The sequence below is a fragment of the Neovison vison genome, chromosome 7 (genome assembly GCF_020171115.1).
Source record: "Neovison vison isolate M4711 chromosome 7, ASM_NN_V1, whole genome shotgun sequence".
Classification (NCBI taxonomy): Eukaryota; Metazoa; Chordata; class Mammalia; order Carnivora; family Mustelidae; genus Neogale; species Neogale vison.
Window position 1 is genome coordinate 118135880 of NC_058097.1, and position 17987 is coordinate 118153866.

Sequence of the window (17987 nt, forward strand, 5' to 3'; positions counted from 1 at the left end):
CTTAGTTATTTTCCAAATTTATCTTGTCTATCTAGTCGAGCTCCTTTGCATTCTCATTTGGATTAATTTGCTTATCAATTTCTATAAAAAAGTTTGCCAAGATTTTGACTGGGATCTCTGTGGTGAATAATGACATCTTAATACAATGTAAAGACTTCCAATCCACACACGGGGTGTATCTCTCCTTTTTTTTTTTTCTTTTTTTTAGATATTCTTTGACTTTTCTCAAAAAATATTTTACAATTTTCAGTACAGAGATCTTTCATATTTTTTTCAGATATATCACCAAGTGTTTATTTTTTATGTTATTCTAAGTAGATTTTATTGTATCTGCTGACTGATGTTAATGTTGTTAGTCCACGGACTACATTTAGAATAAAAGATTCTCATGGAGTTGCTCCCAATATTTACATTTCAAGGATATATGTATATACTTTAAATACATATTTGTATTTCTTCTATATTACATGTGAAAATGATTTTCCCTTTTCTGAAATTCCTTGTAGGTAGTTAGATCATTTGTCAATGTCATGTTATAAATCATACAGAAGGATTTTAGAAAATACCTATTATAACAAGGGTGTGAAGAGTTTGACAAGGTTAAGAACTACTGCTCTAAGCCATTTTGCCAATAATTTCCATGAAACTGAATGTTTAAATATCATTTGATAGGACATACTCTGATGTTATAAATTAGCAAGAGGATATCAAGAAACAAGTATCAATGGCAGTTGCTAATGCCAATTGCACTAACAAGAAAAATAAAAACAGCAACAAGAAATACAAAAATAATTTAAGAAAATTTTCATCTTTTTATGATCCAAGGGGTGAAAATAATACAGAATTGGAACTCAGCAAGCTTGTGTACTATCCTGGCTATACCATTACGTACTGTCTTTGTGAATCAGAACAATTTATCTAAATCTTTCATTTCTAGATTTCTGCAATTTTTAAATGACAGGTTAAGAAGAGATGATCTACTCTCATTTTTTTCTGCTGTAGAAATCTATTATGCATACAAGTCAACAAGTACAAGCCACTACTGGTTCATTAAATTACTACTATGATCTCTTCTTTGCCCAGAATACCTAGGATTTGATCTAAGCTCTGATATTAAACAGCAGAAATAACAATGGGCTAGTTGTTTTACCCCCTACACTTAAGTTTTTCATCAGTATGAGATAATAGTCCCTTCTCTACAGAGCTGTAAGAATTAAAGGTCAATGCAAAGCACTTAGAACAGCACACTAAGGAAGCAATGAAGAAGTGTTACGACTGCTTTTATTTGTAGTATCACATACTCCCTTTCCTTAAAGTTATTTAACATTACAGATGAAGATTTACATGATCTCCCAAAACTTAACTAGAGAAGAAATATGATGTCCCATATAACAGTAAGTAAGGAAAAAGGCACAGCTTTGTATCCCATAAATAAATATGCTTTTTTTTTTTTAAAATAAATGAGCAGGTAAACTTCCTTCCTTCACTAAACTACTATGAGGGACAGGCTTCCAAATCTTCCCTTTGGGTAAATAATACTTTTCTGAAAATCAAAAAAAAAAAATAGAATTAAATGAAACTCCTGAGGTAAGGACATTGTTATTGTTCAAGAACTGCTTCTCTCCTATTTGTACACAAAGACCCTAGCAGGATATTCTAAGGCAACGATGAAAAATTAAAAAGCTGATCCTTTACCATCTTGTGGAGAACTAAGAGAATGTGAGCTGTATAAAATTCAGTCAATCTCTAAGTGGTATTCTATCCATTAAGTGCATCCCAAATGTGTTTCAAGAAAGATTTCCTGGGTGGAAAAGAGAACATTTGTTAAACTGTGTTTAATTTCTTCTTTTTTCTGTGCACAGGATAAACAATGGGAGACTGCTCCCTGGTTATCACATTTTGTGTTTAATAATTATCTGAAAAACTTGATAAAATTCAGAATCCTGTCTCCAGCCCCCAAAATTCTGATTGATAATACCCAGCTTTAAGATACTTCTCGCAAGTCATTCTGATCCTAGCAGCTCCCAGATAAAACTCTGAGAAACTGCCTACACAAACAAATAATCCTGAAAGATAATAACATTTTATATTTGTATTATGTCTCTTACCTAAGAAAAAGGGCTCCCCAGGTACTCTACCTCATATTTCCAACAAGGGTCTAGAGCCAGGCACAAAAGCTGGTGACATTTAGTTTAAAAAATGAGAAAAAAAATTGTGGTGTTTTTTTTTTGTTTAGTTTTGGGGTTTTTATTTTTTGGGGTCTTGGGGGGGTTTTGCTTAAGTACATTTTATGGTAAAACAAAGGTAAAAGATTCAATATATACTTTAGGAAACAAACTAAAAACAGATTTCAGAATTTCAAATTACTATAGTTAATATAATTTCACACTTCCTACTCCCAGAAGTTTAAGAAAAGAAACAGAGTCACGGTATAATTAAAACACATGGATGAACTAATCCTTCTGTTCCCACAGCTAAATTATGGTCTAAAACAATACACAGACTAGAACTTGGCAAAATGCTCATCTTTATCAACCACCAGATGATTAGCAGAGCTTACCTACAGTACAAAGTAAGCACTGCTTCTAGAAGAGCTGTCTGAGGAATACCTGGGCCAGAATGACATAGATAAAAATAAGGTACCACAACCACTGAGACAGAATTTCTGGGCTTAGGTCCTGGGACTTGACATTTTAACAAGATTCCCTGGTGATTTTTAAGTGCACTAAAGATTGAAAATCAGTGCTAAAGGAAGGAATTACTTGTAACAGAAGAATGAAGATAGCAGTGTAACACCCTTAAGTATATTAGTAAATGCTGTAAGTTGGACTTTATTTGCAAATTAAGACAATAATGTAATACCACTACATACCTAATAAAATGGCTAAAATCCAAAAAAAAAAAAACCCCTGAGAACTATCAAATGTTGGTGAGAACGCTCATCAGTGTCATTGCTGGGAGGAATGCAAAACGGGTCAACCACTTTGAAAGACGGTTTGGTGGTTTCTTTACAAAGTTAAACACAGGCTTATCATAGGATGCAGCAACTGCACTCCCTGGTATTTACCCAAAGGAGCTGAAGACTTATATCTACACAAAAACCTGCACATGGATGTTTACAGCAGCTTTATTAGTAACTGCCAAAACCTGGAAATAGCCAAGATGTCCTGCAATAAGTGGCACATCCACAACAATTAATATCAGTGACAAAAAAGTACTTATCAAACCTTGGAAAGATATGGAAGAACCTTAAATGCATATGGCTAAGGAAAAGAAGCCAATTTGGAAAGGCTACACACTGGAGGACTCCAACTCTATGATGTTTTGGAAAAGGCAAAACTATGGAGACAGTAAATGATTAGTAGTTGTCAGGGATTATGGGGAGAGAAGAATGAAAATGTAGAGCGCAGGGCTTAGGGCAGTGAAACTACTCTGTACGAAGCTGGAATGGTTGATGCATGTCATTATGCCTTTATTAAAACCCAAAGAACTATACAACACAAAGAGCGAACCTTAATGTAAACAATGTGCTATAGCTAATAATAATGTATGAAATTTGGTTCATTTAATTATAATTTAAAAAACCCAAAACTATTTCAATCATTATGGGGCAGGATGTGAAACTGGCATTCTGTATTACATATATCCATACATTCTGCATCCAGGTGACTTTGGCCAAGGATCTAAGAAGCATTAGATCCTTAGACAGCGCTTCCAGAAAGAGGACTTATTCTGTGTTGTCTATAATCTCTGCAGATCAGCTGGTGGTCAACGAAGATCAGCATTTTGCCAATTCTATACAATGAATTTATAAAGCAAGACGTTAATAACAAGGGAAGCTGTGTATATGTCTGTCCGGGTTGGAGGTGATTATATGAAACTCTGTATACTATCTGCTCAATTAGTCTATAAATTTATACTTTAAAAAGGTCTATTATTGTCTTAATTAAAAATAATTTAAAAAAACAAAAAACAGCAACTGTACAGCATCGGTTCACAGCAATACCAAGGGAAGGCTTCCGCACTGATGCCTGGACTTTGTCATACTTTGAAAGCTGGCCAGAAAGGAGACAACAAACACACATGACTGTAACAAAAGAAAAAGTGGAATCTATGTAATACATCATAAACACATCAAGTTGAGCAGACCTGCAAGTGGAGATGCACAGGACCTGCACACGCACAATCACATTTCCAGCAAGCTTTCTAGCAGTGCTCAGAGCATGACACACACCAGAGCTGGCCTCCATTCTGGGAAGCAGTGGCCCACATCCTTGCTTCTCTTCATTTTCTCTCCTGAGAACTGTCAGCTCTAAATGGTCTTGACTCCCAGAAAAAACCCACTGAAAGCTACCTCAAGGTCAAGCCCAGCCCCTACACTATTAGCACAGCCTTCCTAACCTTGGTGTGTCCTCCCCCATGGTCCACTGACAAAGCCCAGTTTACAAAGTCCATCTGTATGTCCAAGATCAATCAAGTTAGCTACGGGCAGTTACAGGTCTAACCTGTGTGCCTCAGTCATCTGGACATCCTATCCTCAAAAGAAATACACAAGACTCTGCATTCCAAAGTCACCTCCTCCAGGAACCTTCCTAGAACTCCCAGGGAATCTTGTCTGCTTCTGAACCTACCAAGTATCTAAGAGGCCCCGAGGGGAACACTGAGGCCTGTTTGCCTTCCTTGTTCCACCCTGGGGCATGGTGCTCAAAGCCAAGAGGGCCTTCTGCCATGAACAAAATAAGAGCCCAATACCAGCCTGTGAGAATGAAGTGGGCCCCTTCAAATGCTGCCCAGCCTCCTTGCCATCTGAGGATGGGGGATGGAGGGCAGAGCACCCATGGAGCAGCCACTCCCAGGAGCTCCTTCTTTCAAAAGCCCTCAGCCTCTCAGCAATTATGGCCAATGCCTCTAAGCTGTGCCTGAGAACAGCTGGCTCAGGTAGGGCCCTGTTCCTTATCAAGTCTATGTGAGAGTACCTGAATGGCCTTCAAACCAGCCCTAAAGGGCTGGTTGGCACCTATGATGAGCTGAATTGTATATATCCCCCCCAAAATTCATATGTTGAAGCTCTCAACCCCAGTATCTCAGAATATGACTGTATTTGGAGATGGGGCCTTTTAAGAGGCAATTAAGATTAAATAAATTCATATGGGTGTGCCTATGCTAATCTGACAGATGTCCTCATAAGAAGGGGTGATTAGGACACAGGGACAGAGACACTGGGGACATGTGCACACAGAGGAAAGAGTATGAGGTCATGGCAAGAAGCTAGCCATCTGTAAGCTGGGAGGAGAAACTTCAGAAGAAACCAACTTTAACAACATCTCCATCTTGAACTTCCAGCCTCCAAAATGCCCAAGAAAATAAATTCCTAGTTCTCAAGTCACCCAGGCTATAGTATTTTGCTACAGTGTCAACCAATCATCACCTAATAGACAAATGAAGGAAGAGACAACTTCAGAAATAGTAATACTTGATAACACAAAAAAACTCACAGAAGTATATTTGTGATTATTATTTGCATTCTCAATTTGTACCACCCATCTATACCAGAATCTATGAAGTTCCAAGAATTCAGACACAATTTACATTAGAGAAATAAAAAAAAAAATCTGAGTATTAGCCTTCTAAAAGGAGTCAATAAAAAACATTCTTATATGGGAACCTCGATGACTCAGTCAGTCAAGAGTCTGACTCTTGATTTCCTCAGGTCATGACCCCAGGTCATGACCTCAGGGTTGTAAGACTGAGCCCCACATCAGGCTCCATGCTTGGCATGGAGTTGGCTTGTCCCTCCCCCTCTGCTCCTCCCCCTCCTCGCACTCTTTCTCTCTAAAATAAATAAATGAGTAAAATATTTTTAAAAAGCTTCCTATAAAGAACAAGTTCTTCTAATATTTTGAGAATGTTAACTGGTTTTTAAAAATAAAAATTATAGGGATGCCTGGGTGGCTCAGTTGGTTAAGCGTCTGCCTTCAGCTCAGGTCATGATCTCAGGGTCCCACCTCAGGCTCCCAGCTCAGCAGAGAGCCTGTTTCTCTCTCTTGCTCTGCCTGCTGCTCCTCCTGCTTGTGTTCTCTCTCTCTCTTTGACAAATAAAATATTTTTTAAAAAATTAAAATTATAAAGTAGCCTGTGAGGTAATATAACCACTATATACTACTAGAAACCTAAACAAGTGCTTTTCCAATGGTAGTGTTTACACACAGCTCTACTAAGGCCCCTCTGGGACGCTGCACAAGACCCAGGGGAGGTCAATCAGACATGCTCCCCTGGGAATAAGGCCCAGGGCACCTGACTTGAACTAACCTCACCAGCACAACTCCACTGTTGCCTTTTCTCACACTGAGGTTCTGTGTGAGATTCTGTTTGATTATCAATTCCACCGAGTTAAAAAATACGTATGTGAAAACCAGTGGACTAAGCCATTATTCCAGTTATTTCAAAATTTAAAATCAGGAATCTGATCTATAATTATCACATACATGGAATAAATTATAATTATCTTCCTCTCTCGATAAAATATCTGAGTAAGTAAGGGCACATGCTCATCATTTAAAAATACATAACAAGGGTAGAGAACATTACAAAGACCTTGAAGAGGAGTTTTCTCCCCAGATGCAATATATTAATTATTACATAAAAACATAACATATTGTGATAGCAATGCTTCTACCAGTAATTCTGTATGCTTTACAGTCCTCTGTTGGTTAATCTTTACAGCATTCCTTTGTTGGCTGAGAAGGAAAGATGTTCCTTTCCATACGGTAGAAAACCGAGAATAAAGTTAGTAATATAAGAGTAAATGCAGAAGTCATGCTTCGTGCTTCTTAGGCAATGTGATCGAGCAGACCTGAATAAGTAAGGAGCAGCCCTTACTCCATCTCTTCCTGACTGTTTATTAGCACTCTCAAACTGCTTCCCCTCCATAAAACGGGTTAATAGTTTTGTGGAGATTAAAGAAAACATTATGTATAAAGTGCACAGTAGTACTTTGCACATAACAGATGTTCAGTTTATGCCTTCCCATTCACACCTTCCCTGCAATAACCCATGAGGCAGTCTTACAAATGGAATGGATGAGCGCTTAGGAACATCGAGGAAGAGTGCACTGTGTGCATTATTTCCTTAAAGTACTGGACTCCTCTTACAAATGACATTTTGACAGTGATGTTTAAAGACTGCTCCTAGTTTTTACGGGAGACACCCCCCACAATGCCCACAATCAACTCTTCTCAAATCCGTATTTTCCAACATGATATAAACAGAAATGACCGCCCTTCCAGGACCAATTAGAATGAAAACAAATAGCAATGCTATATAAAATATCCTTTCATTATCAACTAAAAATAAATCCTGTGTAAGTTTAAAAATCTATTTTTATTTTTAATATATTTTGGCAACAAGCTAATTTTTAACAATTGTTAATTTATATATTAATATTTAAAAGAATAATCTGTTTAGGCAAGAAACTGTTCTGTGGGGGCACCTGGGTGGCTCAGTGGGTTAAGCCGCTGCCTTCAGCTCAGGTCATGATCTCAGGGTCCTGGGATCGAGTCCCGCATCAGGCTCCCTGCTCAGCAGGGAGCCTGCTTCCCTCTCTCTCTCTCTCTCTGCCTGCCTCTCTGTCTACTGTGATCTCTCTCTGTCAAATAAATAAATAAAATCTTTAAAAAAAAAAAAAAAAAGAAACTGTTCTGTGTGACCCTAAATAAAAGAGTTAGGAAGATAAATCTACGCCTAGCACAGAGTCAGATCTCAATAAATTATCTGTCACATGAAAAAAGGGAAAACCTACTACCAGTTTTACAATAATAGAAGAAAAATGCTGAGAATAACTAGAGAGATTTTGAATGGAACTCTCCAATTAAGAAGAAGCTCAAGTATGAAGAAAGCAAATAACTTGTCTATAATTATAAGAAAGATAGCAAAATCAAGAAAAAAACAGCCATCTTAAAGCCAAATTTATTTTTTTAATCATCTCTTAGACCCTACAGTTTATGAATATGGAGAATTGACCACTTAATAGGAAAAAAGATGACCCTACTTTTCTATTTAGTTTTACATTTAAGCAAATGCACCAATTATGCACAGCAATTAAGAAATGAGACAAATAAAAGTCCCCAACTATACAAACAAGAGAATTTGTGGCATAATATGAATATGATTTTCCTGGTCTTCACCAACAAATTCAATTGCTATATATGATTTTATAATGGATTAAAGGATAGATAAAATTAAATTTATAAAAAAAAACAGAATTACTTACACTTAAAAATCAACATTTTTTTTGAAATATACGCATCAGGCCTAGTCTATGTACTTCACATATTTTAACCTCAAATATGAAATCTTTACCATAATCCTATGAAACAAAGAAGGGTCTTACAATCCCCACTTTACAAATGAGGAAACTGAGGCACAGAGAAGTAAAATTAACAAGCTCAAGGTAACACAGCATAACACCCAGGCAATCTGGCACCAAAGCCCACACTCTTTAACACCATGCTATCCTGTTTTAAACTGTATGATTATTTTTAAATGAAATGTATTTTATAAAAACCTAATACTAGTTTCCATTTAACATGCAAAGCTCAAGATATTTATATAATACTTATTAATATTTCTAGCTATATAGAATGAACATTTTATTTATGTAGCATTTTAGGAACACCTTTATAAAAAGACCACAAAATCCATAAAAAATTCACAGGTTACCTACTAAAGACACAATTTTAAGGCATTTTCAGATGCTCTTCTATGGATGATTTTAACTGATAAAAGAAAACCTACATATCCTATGGATATTAGTGTTAGTCAATCTAAAGAGTCCATCATTAGCTCTCAAATTATTTAGGAATATATAAAAAAAGAAATGAGACTGCTTTAGATGCCATTGCTGGTATGCAATTAACATATTATTTAAATATCAGTTAAAATACCTTTTTATAAAAAATGTTGATCAAACTGACTTAATTCTAGAGAACAGAAAAAATATGTGAATTATGATTCAAAACCAGTATTAAAAGCAAGGTGGAGTTATAGGCCTGATAATCTAAAAGTGGTCATCAGACCTGTAATTCTGTTCGAACTTTGGTTATATCACCATTTAGAAAAGAAGATTAAACAACCACAAGAGTAAGCAGAAAAGGAAATCCAAGTCTAATATCATCTACATATTTCTATTTCTGCTGACAAAGTCCATTGCCAGTACATGCTATAAAGAGAAATATTACTGAAGAATAAACAAAACCTGTTTTTTGAACTTCTTCACACCTAATTCTTTGCTGCTTACCTGAAATCCATGCTTGCCTCTCCACCACGTGCTTAACACTTTTGGGGGCATGTCAATAACAGAAACGATGTCTCCCACCTACAAGGAAGAATTTTAAGTGAAAATTTTTTAGTCAAATTTTAAACCAATTGTTATGTCTAGAATTTAAAATCTGAACTAGAACAAAAAGTTAAAGTACAATCCTTATTCTCAGGCTAGTTATTTCTGGAAAAACATAATACCTTTTTCTGTAAAAAATTTAATAATCTTTAATTTGTAAAGAAGAGTTCTAAAAAAAGTTAAGAAGCATGAAGATGGGGATCCAAGCAACATATGTGCAGGAACTTCAGAAAGCCAAATTTAGACCATACGATTTTTGAATGCCAGGTGTCATACCGCCATCACCACTTCTGCTAAAATATTGTGACTGTTACTAAAAGGGATCAGATCCACTTACAAGGGACAGTTTAAAGTATTCATATTTAGAACAGCCATAGCTTTTATTAATAACATTTAGTGTACTGTTTTGAGCATTTGATATATTTTATTTAATCATATAACAAAGGCTTGCAATGTCTACAATCACCTGGTTACCCACAGTAAGTATAAAGTTGGATGACAACTATACTTTTTTCAATAGATGGTACAATATAACATTTTCACTTAATGGCCTACTTTCTTCACTCTAAATGACAAACTAGTGAGTGTATACAAACTTTTGCAAAATCATAAATACAAAAATCATAATGATAGTTTCAAACAATATACTGAATGGGAGTTACACTCTTCAATCAAAATAAGTTACGATTTCTAGGATAAAACATAGTAAACTACCTCAGAACAGTTTTACTATGGTATACATATTGCTTTAAGAATTTTTCTTTGTATATTAACAACTGATCTCTCAGGCCATGAAAGAGTTATCTTCACTTCATTCTTGCTAACAGACATGGCATCTTTCAAGACATGCATTCCTTTATGTATGGAACCTCAAACTTTGTATCATTTTTTCTTAAACTGAGCAACTGTTTGCAGTTTTTTTGTCTCTCATCAGTCAATATTAAGGAAACTTAATTCTCCTCCTTTTGTATCTGATAGCAAGAAATGTTCTTTTCACTTTTCATCTGTTCTTTAACTCAATCTTTGAACAAACAATGAGAAGAAAGTATCATTGGTTATCGTTTTTAGTACTAAAAACACAAAGACAAAAGACTGACTCTCAAGATCACGGAGATAAACAGGATAACAACTATGACTGAGTGTAATACATGAAATGTCAGGGATAGGAGTGCCGGGCTGACTCAGTCATGGAGCATGCAACTCTTGATCTCGAGGTTATGGGTTCAAGCCCCATATTAGATGTAGCGATTACTTAAATATAAAATTAAAAAAAAAAGAAAGAAAGAAAGAAAAAAGAAATGTCAATCCAGGCTATTTGGGGATAGGTATTTGCACAGAGTAGGGAGAAGATCAAAGATGACTTCCTAAAAGAAACGGGAGATACAAGCTGAATTTTCAAGGATGAATATGGTCATTTAATAAAAATAGATGGCATTCCAGGCTGAAAGACAATGAAGTACAGGATAAGGGCCTGAGTCTTTAGTCATTTACCTCTAAAGTCAATTCGTCAGGGGCCCGAGCAGTGTACCTCTTGATAACGTGGGCAGCACCAACAGCAGGAGTGTTAATGGATGATTCTTCATGAACTAGAAGATGATTTCCCTTATTATCAATCTATAACAAAGAAAATGAACTATGAGATGGTTAAAGACATGGGACTTGCAAAAGTTTCTTTGACTATTCATAAAAAGTATTCAATTTGATTTTGAGAAACCACAACCTGAAGAATCTTTAAAAAACTACTATTATATATTGAGTACTTAGTGTATACTAGTCATTGTGCTGTGCACAGAACATGATTTAATTTAATCCTCATAACTCTAAAGGATACTTAACACCATTATCATCATTTAAAGATGAAGATGCTAAAGCTAAAAGAGGTTATATAATTCATGAGAAATTAAATAATTTGTACAAGATCACACAGCCAAAAATGGAAGAGCCAATATCTTAATGCAGGTTGGCTCTAAGTTCCATATTCTATTTCCCATCCTGTCTTCCAATTTCTACTGAGAGGACAGATTAATATAATTTTACATATGCAAATTAAGGAGAAATACCTAGCATATTTTCTGGATACTGTAATATGTAATACTTAATCTTAAATTGGACTCTTCAAAAGGTGAATTATCTCTTGTTCATAAATAATTGAAAAATATTTTCAATTACTATGTCAACTAAACACACACACACACATATACACACACACACTATATATATATATACACGTTAATACATTAAATACCAAAATAAGAGGTGCCATTGCAATTTACAAGATATATTTAAATAAGCTTACTGGATTCTCAAAGAAAGATAGATCTGAGATAAAAAATCCTTAATGTATCACTTTATCTTTCCAAAAAAATAAGAATAAACTCCCTTTCTTGGATTCCTGAAACTCAATAGCTATCAAAATTAAATTAATATTAAATTTCTGAAGTAGACAGTTTAAAAATAAATTTTGATACGAGGTGAAATAGATAATACCTCCATCCAAGTAAGGGCAGGTCCACAATTGATCTTGTTGCCGGCAATTGCTGAAAGGCGGGACAGGTAAGCCATAAGCATCTGAGTGACAGACTAAAGAGAAAGAAAAGATTCAGTGGTAACTCAAAGTCAAGATACAGCACTCTGTTCAAGTAACTGGTATAAATTGGTTTCTGAGGGCAAAAAATCTGCAGATTTTTAGGCATTTTAATAGTTATAGGGGATTCTTCACAGAGGCTCAAGAGTTCCATTAAGTGAAACCACAGGCACTTACACAGAAAACCCCTGTCTTGTAAAGAACTTTAACTGCTATCTCCTCATCATCAGGGGTCAAACTAGTTTATAGCTTCTAACCTTGTTGCTGTCTTTAATTTTATACTGAAAATATAAAAAAGATAATTATAGCAGATACAGATGTACTTGGCCTTTTCTGCCCAACCTCCTCCTGGCTACCTTGAAACTCTCCGGGACATGCTGTAATCTTCCACTCATGCAGCTGTGACAGGACAGCCACGTTCATGTGCAATTGCACACCATGGGTCCATGGAATGGTCCAGGACCAATTAGCTGGCCTAACAAGAGTTATGGTAAGAATTAGGAATTATGATACAAAATTTCAACTCATTCTGGTGGCTGTCTTAAAAAAGGAGAATAAAAACCTGGGAACTTTTCTTGGTGGCCATGTCCTGAGACAGCCTGAGAAAGAAAAATGTGACAAGTAGGTGGAGATGGGAAACGGAGATGGACTTCAAGGTTTCCTATGATACAAAAGAATCTGTGACTTTAAGATGTTCCTGAGACCCTGCTGCTGTGTCAGTTCTTACAAGACTGAGGAGATCGCTACTTTGTCCTACCTTCTTAACTGCCTTGGAATTAATTAGAAATTTGAAAGGGCTTCCCCTCAGGATGTGAAAAGTACCTACACTCTTTTCAAGTATCCAATGCGCCTGCTGAGGAGTCTAATGTCAAAACAATTCTTATTTTTTTAAGAAAGCGTTTTGCTCTCCAAAATCTTTCTGGGTTTTCTGTTTTGGCATTTTGAAATTTCACAATAGTGTCTCTAAATGCATGTCTTTCCAGTCATCATACTTAGCACTTACTGGGCCCATCTGATCTGAAACATGACTTTTTTTAGTTTTAGGGAATTTCTTATATTAATTTTTAATTACTTCCACCTACTGTATCCTCATAGAGCTCCTAAAAAAGGGAAGTAGGAACTTCAAAATCTATTCTCTGTGATTTCCATTATTCTCCCCCAACTTTTCATCCTTCTTTCTGTTCTGGGGTATATTCTTAAAAAATTTGCTCTCCCAGCTCACTAATGCTCTCTTCACCTGTGTCCATGTTGCACACAGTCCAACTATTCAGGTTTGCGATGACTAAAATGAACTTACATAAGCACATGTTCATTTCTAAGATCTCTGATTTTTTTATTTTTATACAACTCTGCTCTCATTCCACAGCTGATAATCTTACTTTCTCTCTGAGGACAGCCTTGTTTGCTCTTTTCAGTTATTTTATTTATTTAGCTTATACAATCAAGACTTCTAGTTTGTCTTCTTCAATCCTCTTGTACATTTTTTTTTAAAGATTTTATTTGTTTATTTGACAGACAGAGATCACAAGTAGACATAGAGGCAGGCAGAGAGAGAGAGAGAGGGAAGCAGGCTCCCCGCTGCGCAGAGAGCCCGATGCGGGACTCGATCCCAGGACCCTGAGATCGTGACCTGAGCTGAAGGCAGCGGCTTAACCCACTGAGCCACCCAGGCGCCCCATTGTACATGTTTTTTTACTGTATTTGCTCATCTCCATAAATCTTACCCCATCTACTCCCAAAGATTCCTCAAAATTTTGATGGTTGTTCTTTTCTGATGTTTTAAAGAATCTCTTCCCATTTAAATTTTTTAAAAATCTTTTCTCTTTTTACTAGAAGTATGGCAGGAGTGGAGGTAAGGGCACAGATAACGGCATGTCATCATAAACTACGCCTTTCTCTAATTATTAGTGAGGTCAACATTTTTCCATATTTTTGCTTTCATATTTTATGTTCCCTTTAGAGAATGGTCTGCTCATATAGGTAGTGTTTATATACTATGATTTTTTTATAGAATTACACTCCAAACCTACTTTATTTTTTAAAATTTTATTTACTTATTTGACAGACAGAAATCACAAGCAGGCAGAGAGGCAGAGAGAGAGAGAGGAAGGGAAGCAGGCTCCCCACTGAGCAGAGAGCCTGATGTGGGGCTTGATCCCAGGACCCTGAGATCATGACCTGAGCCAAAGGCAGAGGCTTTAACCCATTGAGCTACCCAGGCCTACTTTAATTCTAAACATTCTTCAGAGCATTACTAAATTTTTTGTTATGAAATAATTAAATTATCCCAGGAATCATCCTGATTGTTCAATATAAGCTTTTATTTAGTATACACACAAAACTTTCTGCTAATTTATATACAGTGATTACTGCTGCAAGTACTAAATGCTTACCTCTGGACTGTCCTTCAGGGCATCAGAACGGGGAAGCTCTGAGAGTTGGGAGAATCGTCGGTCATAAATACACAAATGGAGATGTTTATCAAGTACCCGAAAATCTTCATAACTTCTTTTAACAATCCAACTTTTGCCCTATGGTAAGAAAGAAAAGAAGCTTTTCTACAATGACTTTATATTCAGGATATTTCACATTTGCTAATGAAAAGCTCATCAACTTCATAGTAAATAGGTAAGTAGTTAAATATTTATTTACTTATTTAAGAGAGAGAAAGAAACCACATGAGCAGGGGTCAGGAGGAGGAAGAGGGAGAGAACCCTCAAGCAGACTTCCTGCTGAGCATGGAGCCTAATGTGAATGCCAGGCTGGATCCCACAACCCACGACATCGTGACCTGAGCCAAAACCAAGAGTCAGACACTCAACCAACTGAGCCACCCAGGTGCCCAGGTAAATAGGTAAACTCTGAAACACCCTAGTGAGTTATAGTACATTAAAATGTCAGTAAGGGAAAATAAGATAAAACTCTCCACTGACCATCTTTCTACTGCTGGCGGTAGAAAGTCCACTGGCTCTCTTTGGGAGTAATAACTGCTAGACGGTAAGACAGCATGTGACCTTAAACCCACAGAAAGAACCATAAAATAATTTTGGATGGGAGAATATTATCAAAAATTAAAGAAAAATAAAACGAAGTTATCGATAGTTATCACCAACATTTTCTGAGCTAAGACTGGAAAATCGAAACCACTGAAGTCCTAGTCAATATGCATTCGATATGGATGTATTATCTAGAACTCATTATACCTCCCGACAATCACAGGCTTTCTTCCTCTCCTTGCCCAATCTCACAAGCTCATCAAAAATGAAAATCCACTCACAGAGCATATTTACTATATTCTACCTTCTAATTTTCTCTTGACTCTATTACTTTTTATAACCCAAGCTTTAGTAGGGATGAACATCTTCTCTTAGTGCTAATACTCTCTACCTTTGATCTGCCCTGCTCCCTCCCCACCAGTACAAAACACAAAGCTTATCAGGTAAACATTATCACAATTCCTTCAAAAACTCCCATGGTCAGCACTAATGAGCAGGTCCCAAGTGCACACCCATTTAGTTTTGCAACTGAACCTAATTTTATACAGAGGCATTCACCTCATAAAAAATCTGGAAGGAGTGCAGGAAATACCCATCGGAGCGACCATCTCAGAACTGAAGAAAGGCAGTGTAGCTCTTCTCCATTTGCCCCAGCCTAAAGGGGCAGAAACAGAAGGCATCACTTCCCAGGAGAGAGACATACTGAATTCTAACCACAGGTATGTTAAAACTAACATGATAAACTTGTATTGTCCTACTCTGGACTGTAATTCTATACTGCATGGGTGGAGAACAATACTAATTCCCTGTCTGAGAGGGTTTACTAGAATGAAATAAGAAAATACACGTGGCAGAGACTTTTAACAAACAGTGTCCTGGTCACTGTTCTAAGAAATACTAGTTCCATGAGGCTGAAATAGCTGAAATGGGATTCAGTTAATTCTGATGATCAGCCTGAAATGGGAGCCACTGATCCACAGGATAAAGTCCAAACATATTTGCACATATCACGGCTTTCATCCTCTGAGCTCTATCTAAATTTATATGCTGATCTCAGTCATCACTCCTCCATGTCCTTTCTTTGCTTCCAATTATGCTCAATTACTTGCATTTATTCAGTTTGAGATGTTTGTTCCATTTCTTGCCTCCCTGATCTTTAAGTGTTGTTTCTTCTGCTATGAAAAGTCATTCTTTTACTCTTTGCTGAAATAAGTTCCTCTGTTTTCTCAGTTCTACCACTGTCTTTGAACCCAAAGATTTCCTAAGTACCACAGAGGGTTAAATACTTGTTCCTTTGGATGACAAAAAAGAAAAAAAGAAAGAAAGAAACAACAAAGGCAGAAAAAAAAAATAAAAACAGGATATAGTTGCAATTATTTTCTCTTTCATACACCTTTTTAAAATTATGGGATGCTTCAAATATCAGAAACATACATCAAAAAATTTATCACATACTTATGTCTCTATCACAGAGATTAAACAGATACTGACTTTTTTGTTTCAAACTCTGGATATATTTTAGAAGAACCAATTATCATACATACAAGGTCCCATTCTTTTGTGTTCCTCTTCTAAAGGTGAGAACAGGAGTTCATGTGCATTTTATAATGCATAAATGCATTTTATACCTTTAGTATACAGCAAGTATTCAGTGCATTGTCCAAAACAAGTGACAAAATTTTATTTCCTTCTCTATGGATCTAATCACAAATTAAGTAATTCACTCAAAATTTCAGATAGGTTATGTGAGAGAGTATCAATTAAAATACATGTCAAATAAGAATAATTCAATTACGTTATCATCTGGACAAGAAGGTTTTACTGCCATGACCCACAGTATTTTAAATTTATCCACTCCATCTTCTGATTTGGGTTTGGCCTAAAGTGTTTTTTAAAAAGTGCATATGACTACTTTAGGTACAGCACTGCAAAGTCTAATTTGCCCGAGTAATTATCATAGCACGCTATTTACCTTACTTACATTACCTGCACAGATTCTGAAAATAAACAGATTTACCTCTTGACATAAATAAAGAGCTAAGAAATTGATGTTAGGATCAGAATATCCCCACTGTGCGTCCTGGCTGTTTAAGAATTTAATGAAGTAAATTAATGTAAAGTGATTAGTAGAGTACCGGGTAACAGAAATGGCTCAGTACATGCTGGTTATTTCTATTCTTTATTGATTTAGAGAACTTGTTCTGGGCCAAACAGAGTAAAATTAGAAAACAGAGTTTCCAAACAATTCCCCACAGTATTCAACAGAACAAATGACTGGTCACCAAAAGTGCAGAAACTCAAAGGAAACTACGCCATTACTGATTACCTTTAAGTACATCAGGGTTTCAACTAGGAAAGTAATGTATCTTTAGAGGTCAGGCTATTTTCCATACTGGCTGAATTACCAGTTTCAGCTATTAATTTTTTGCTTAAAAGAAGTAAGAAAGAAGCTGGTAGGGCTTTCTTACTTAAGACTTCTTCCTACAATACATTGTATTTTTAAAAGAGGATTTTGTGCTTTACATTTGTTCTGCAAGTTAAACTTTTTAGTTCCTCTGGCTCTGTCTTATCAAGCACCAATAAAAATAAGAAGCCCAATGAAAACACATTGTGATTCGGTCATATTTCAGAAATGATCTTATTGTCAGTTTAAAAGTAAATCAGACTTCCAATTTCTTTTCCAGTATATAAAGAGCTTAGAGATTGCCCCTTTTGTCCTAACAAATAAAAAGCTGAACAAGTAAAAAGCTGTCCTAATAAGTAACAAACTGAAAAATCAGTAACTCTTCTTAGATCCATGAGAGAAATGAGGTGACAGGGCAAATTGCTCTTCCCAGAACTGGAGAGACATAGAAATCTAGAAAAAAAGAAAGAGCTAAACTCAATTATCTACAGTTTTATCTTAAAAAAAAACAGCAAAATTAAAAAATAGAAAATTAAACCGAAGTAAACAGACTAAATAAAAAAAAATTACAGTAGAAATCAATAAACTTGAAAACAGGAAATCAACACA

The 17987-nt window shown here is 35.9% G+C and overlaps 1 protein-coding gene across 3 annotated transcripts in view; it reads right to left on the reverse strand.

Annotated features, from left to right (window-relative positions):
• Positions 1-17987, reverse strand: part of ARHGAP32 (Rho GTPase activating protein 32) — a 201368-nt gene that overhangs the window by 74149 nt on the left and 109232 nt on the right. For 2 of the 3 annotated variants that reach the window (XM_044258195.1, XM_044258194.1), the window contains 4 exons: positions 14372-14509; positions 11882-11974; positions 10886-11008; positions 9296-9373 (listed from right to left, as the gene is read on the reverse strand). In XM_044258195.1, the coding sequence (XP_044114130.1) occupies positions 9296-9373; positions 10886-11008; positions 11882-11974; positions 14372-14509 (432 nt within the window). Of the gene's footprint in view, positions 1-9295; positions 9374-10885; positions 11009-11881; positions 11975-14371; positions 14510-14911; positions 14941-17987 lie in introns of those variants that run through there. The other variant, XM_044258196.1, reaches the window with a different exon arrangement.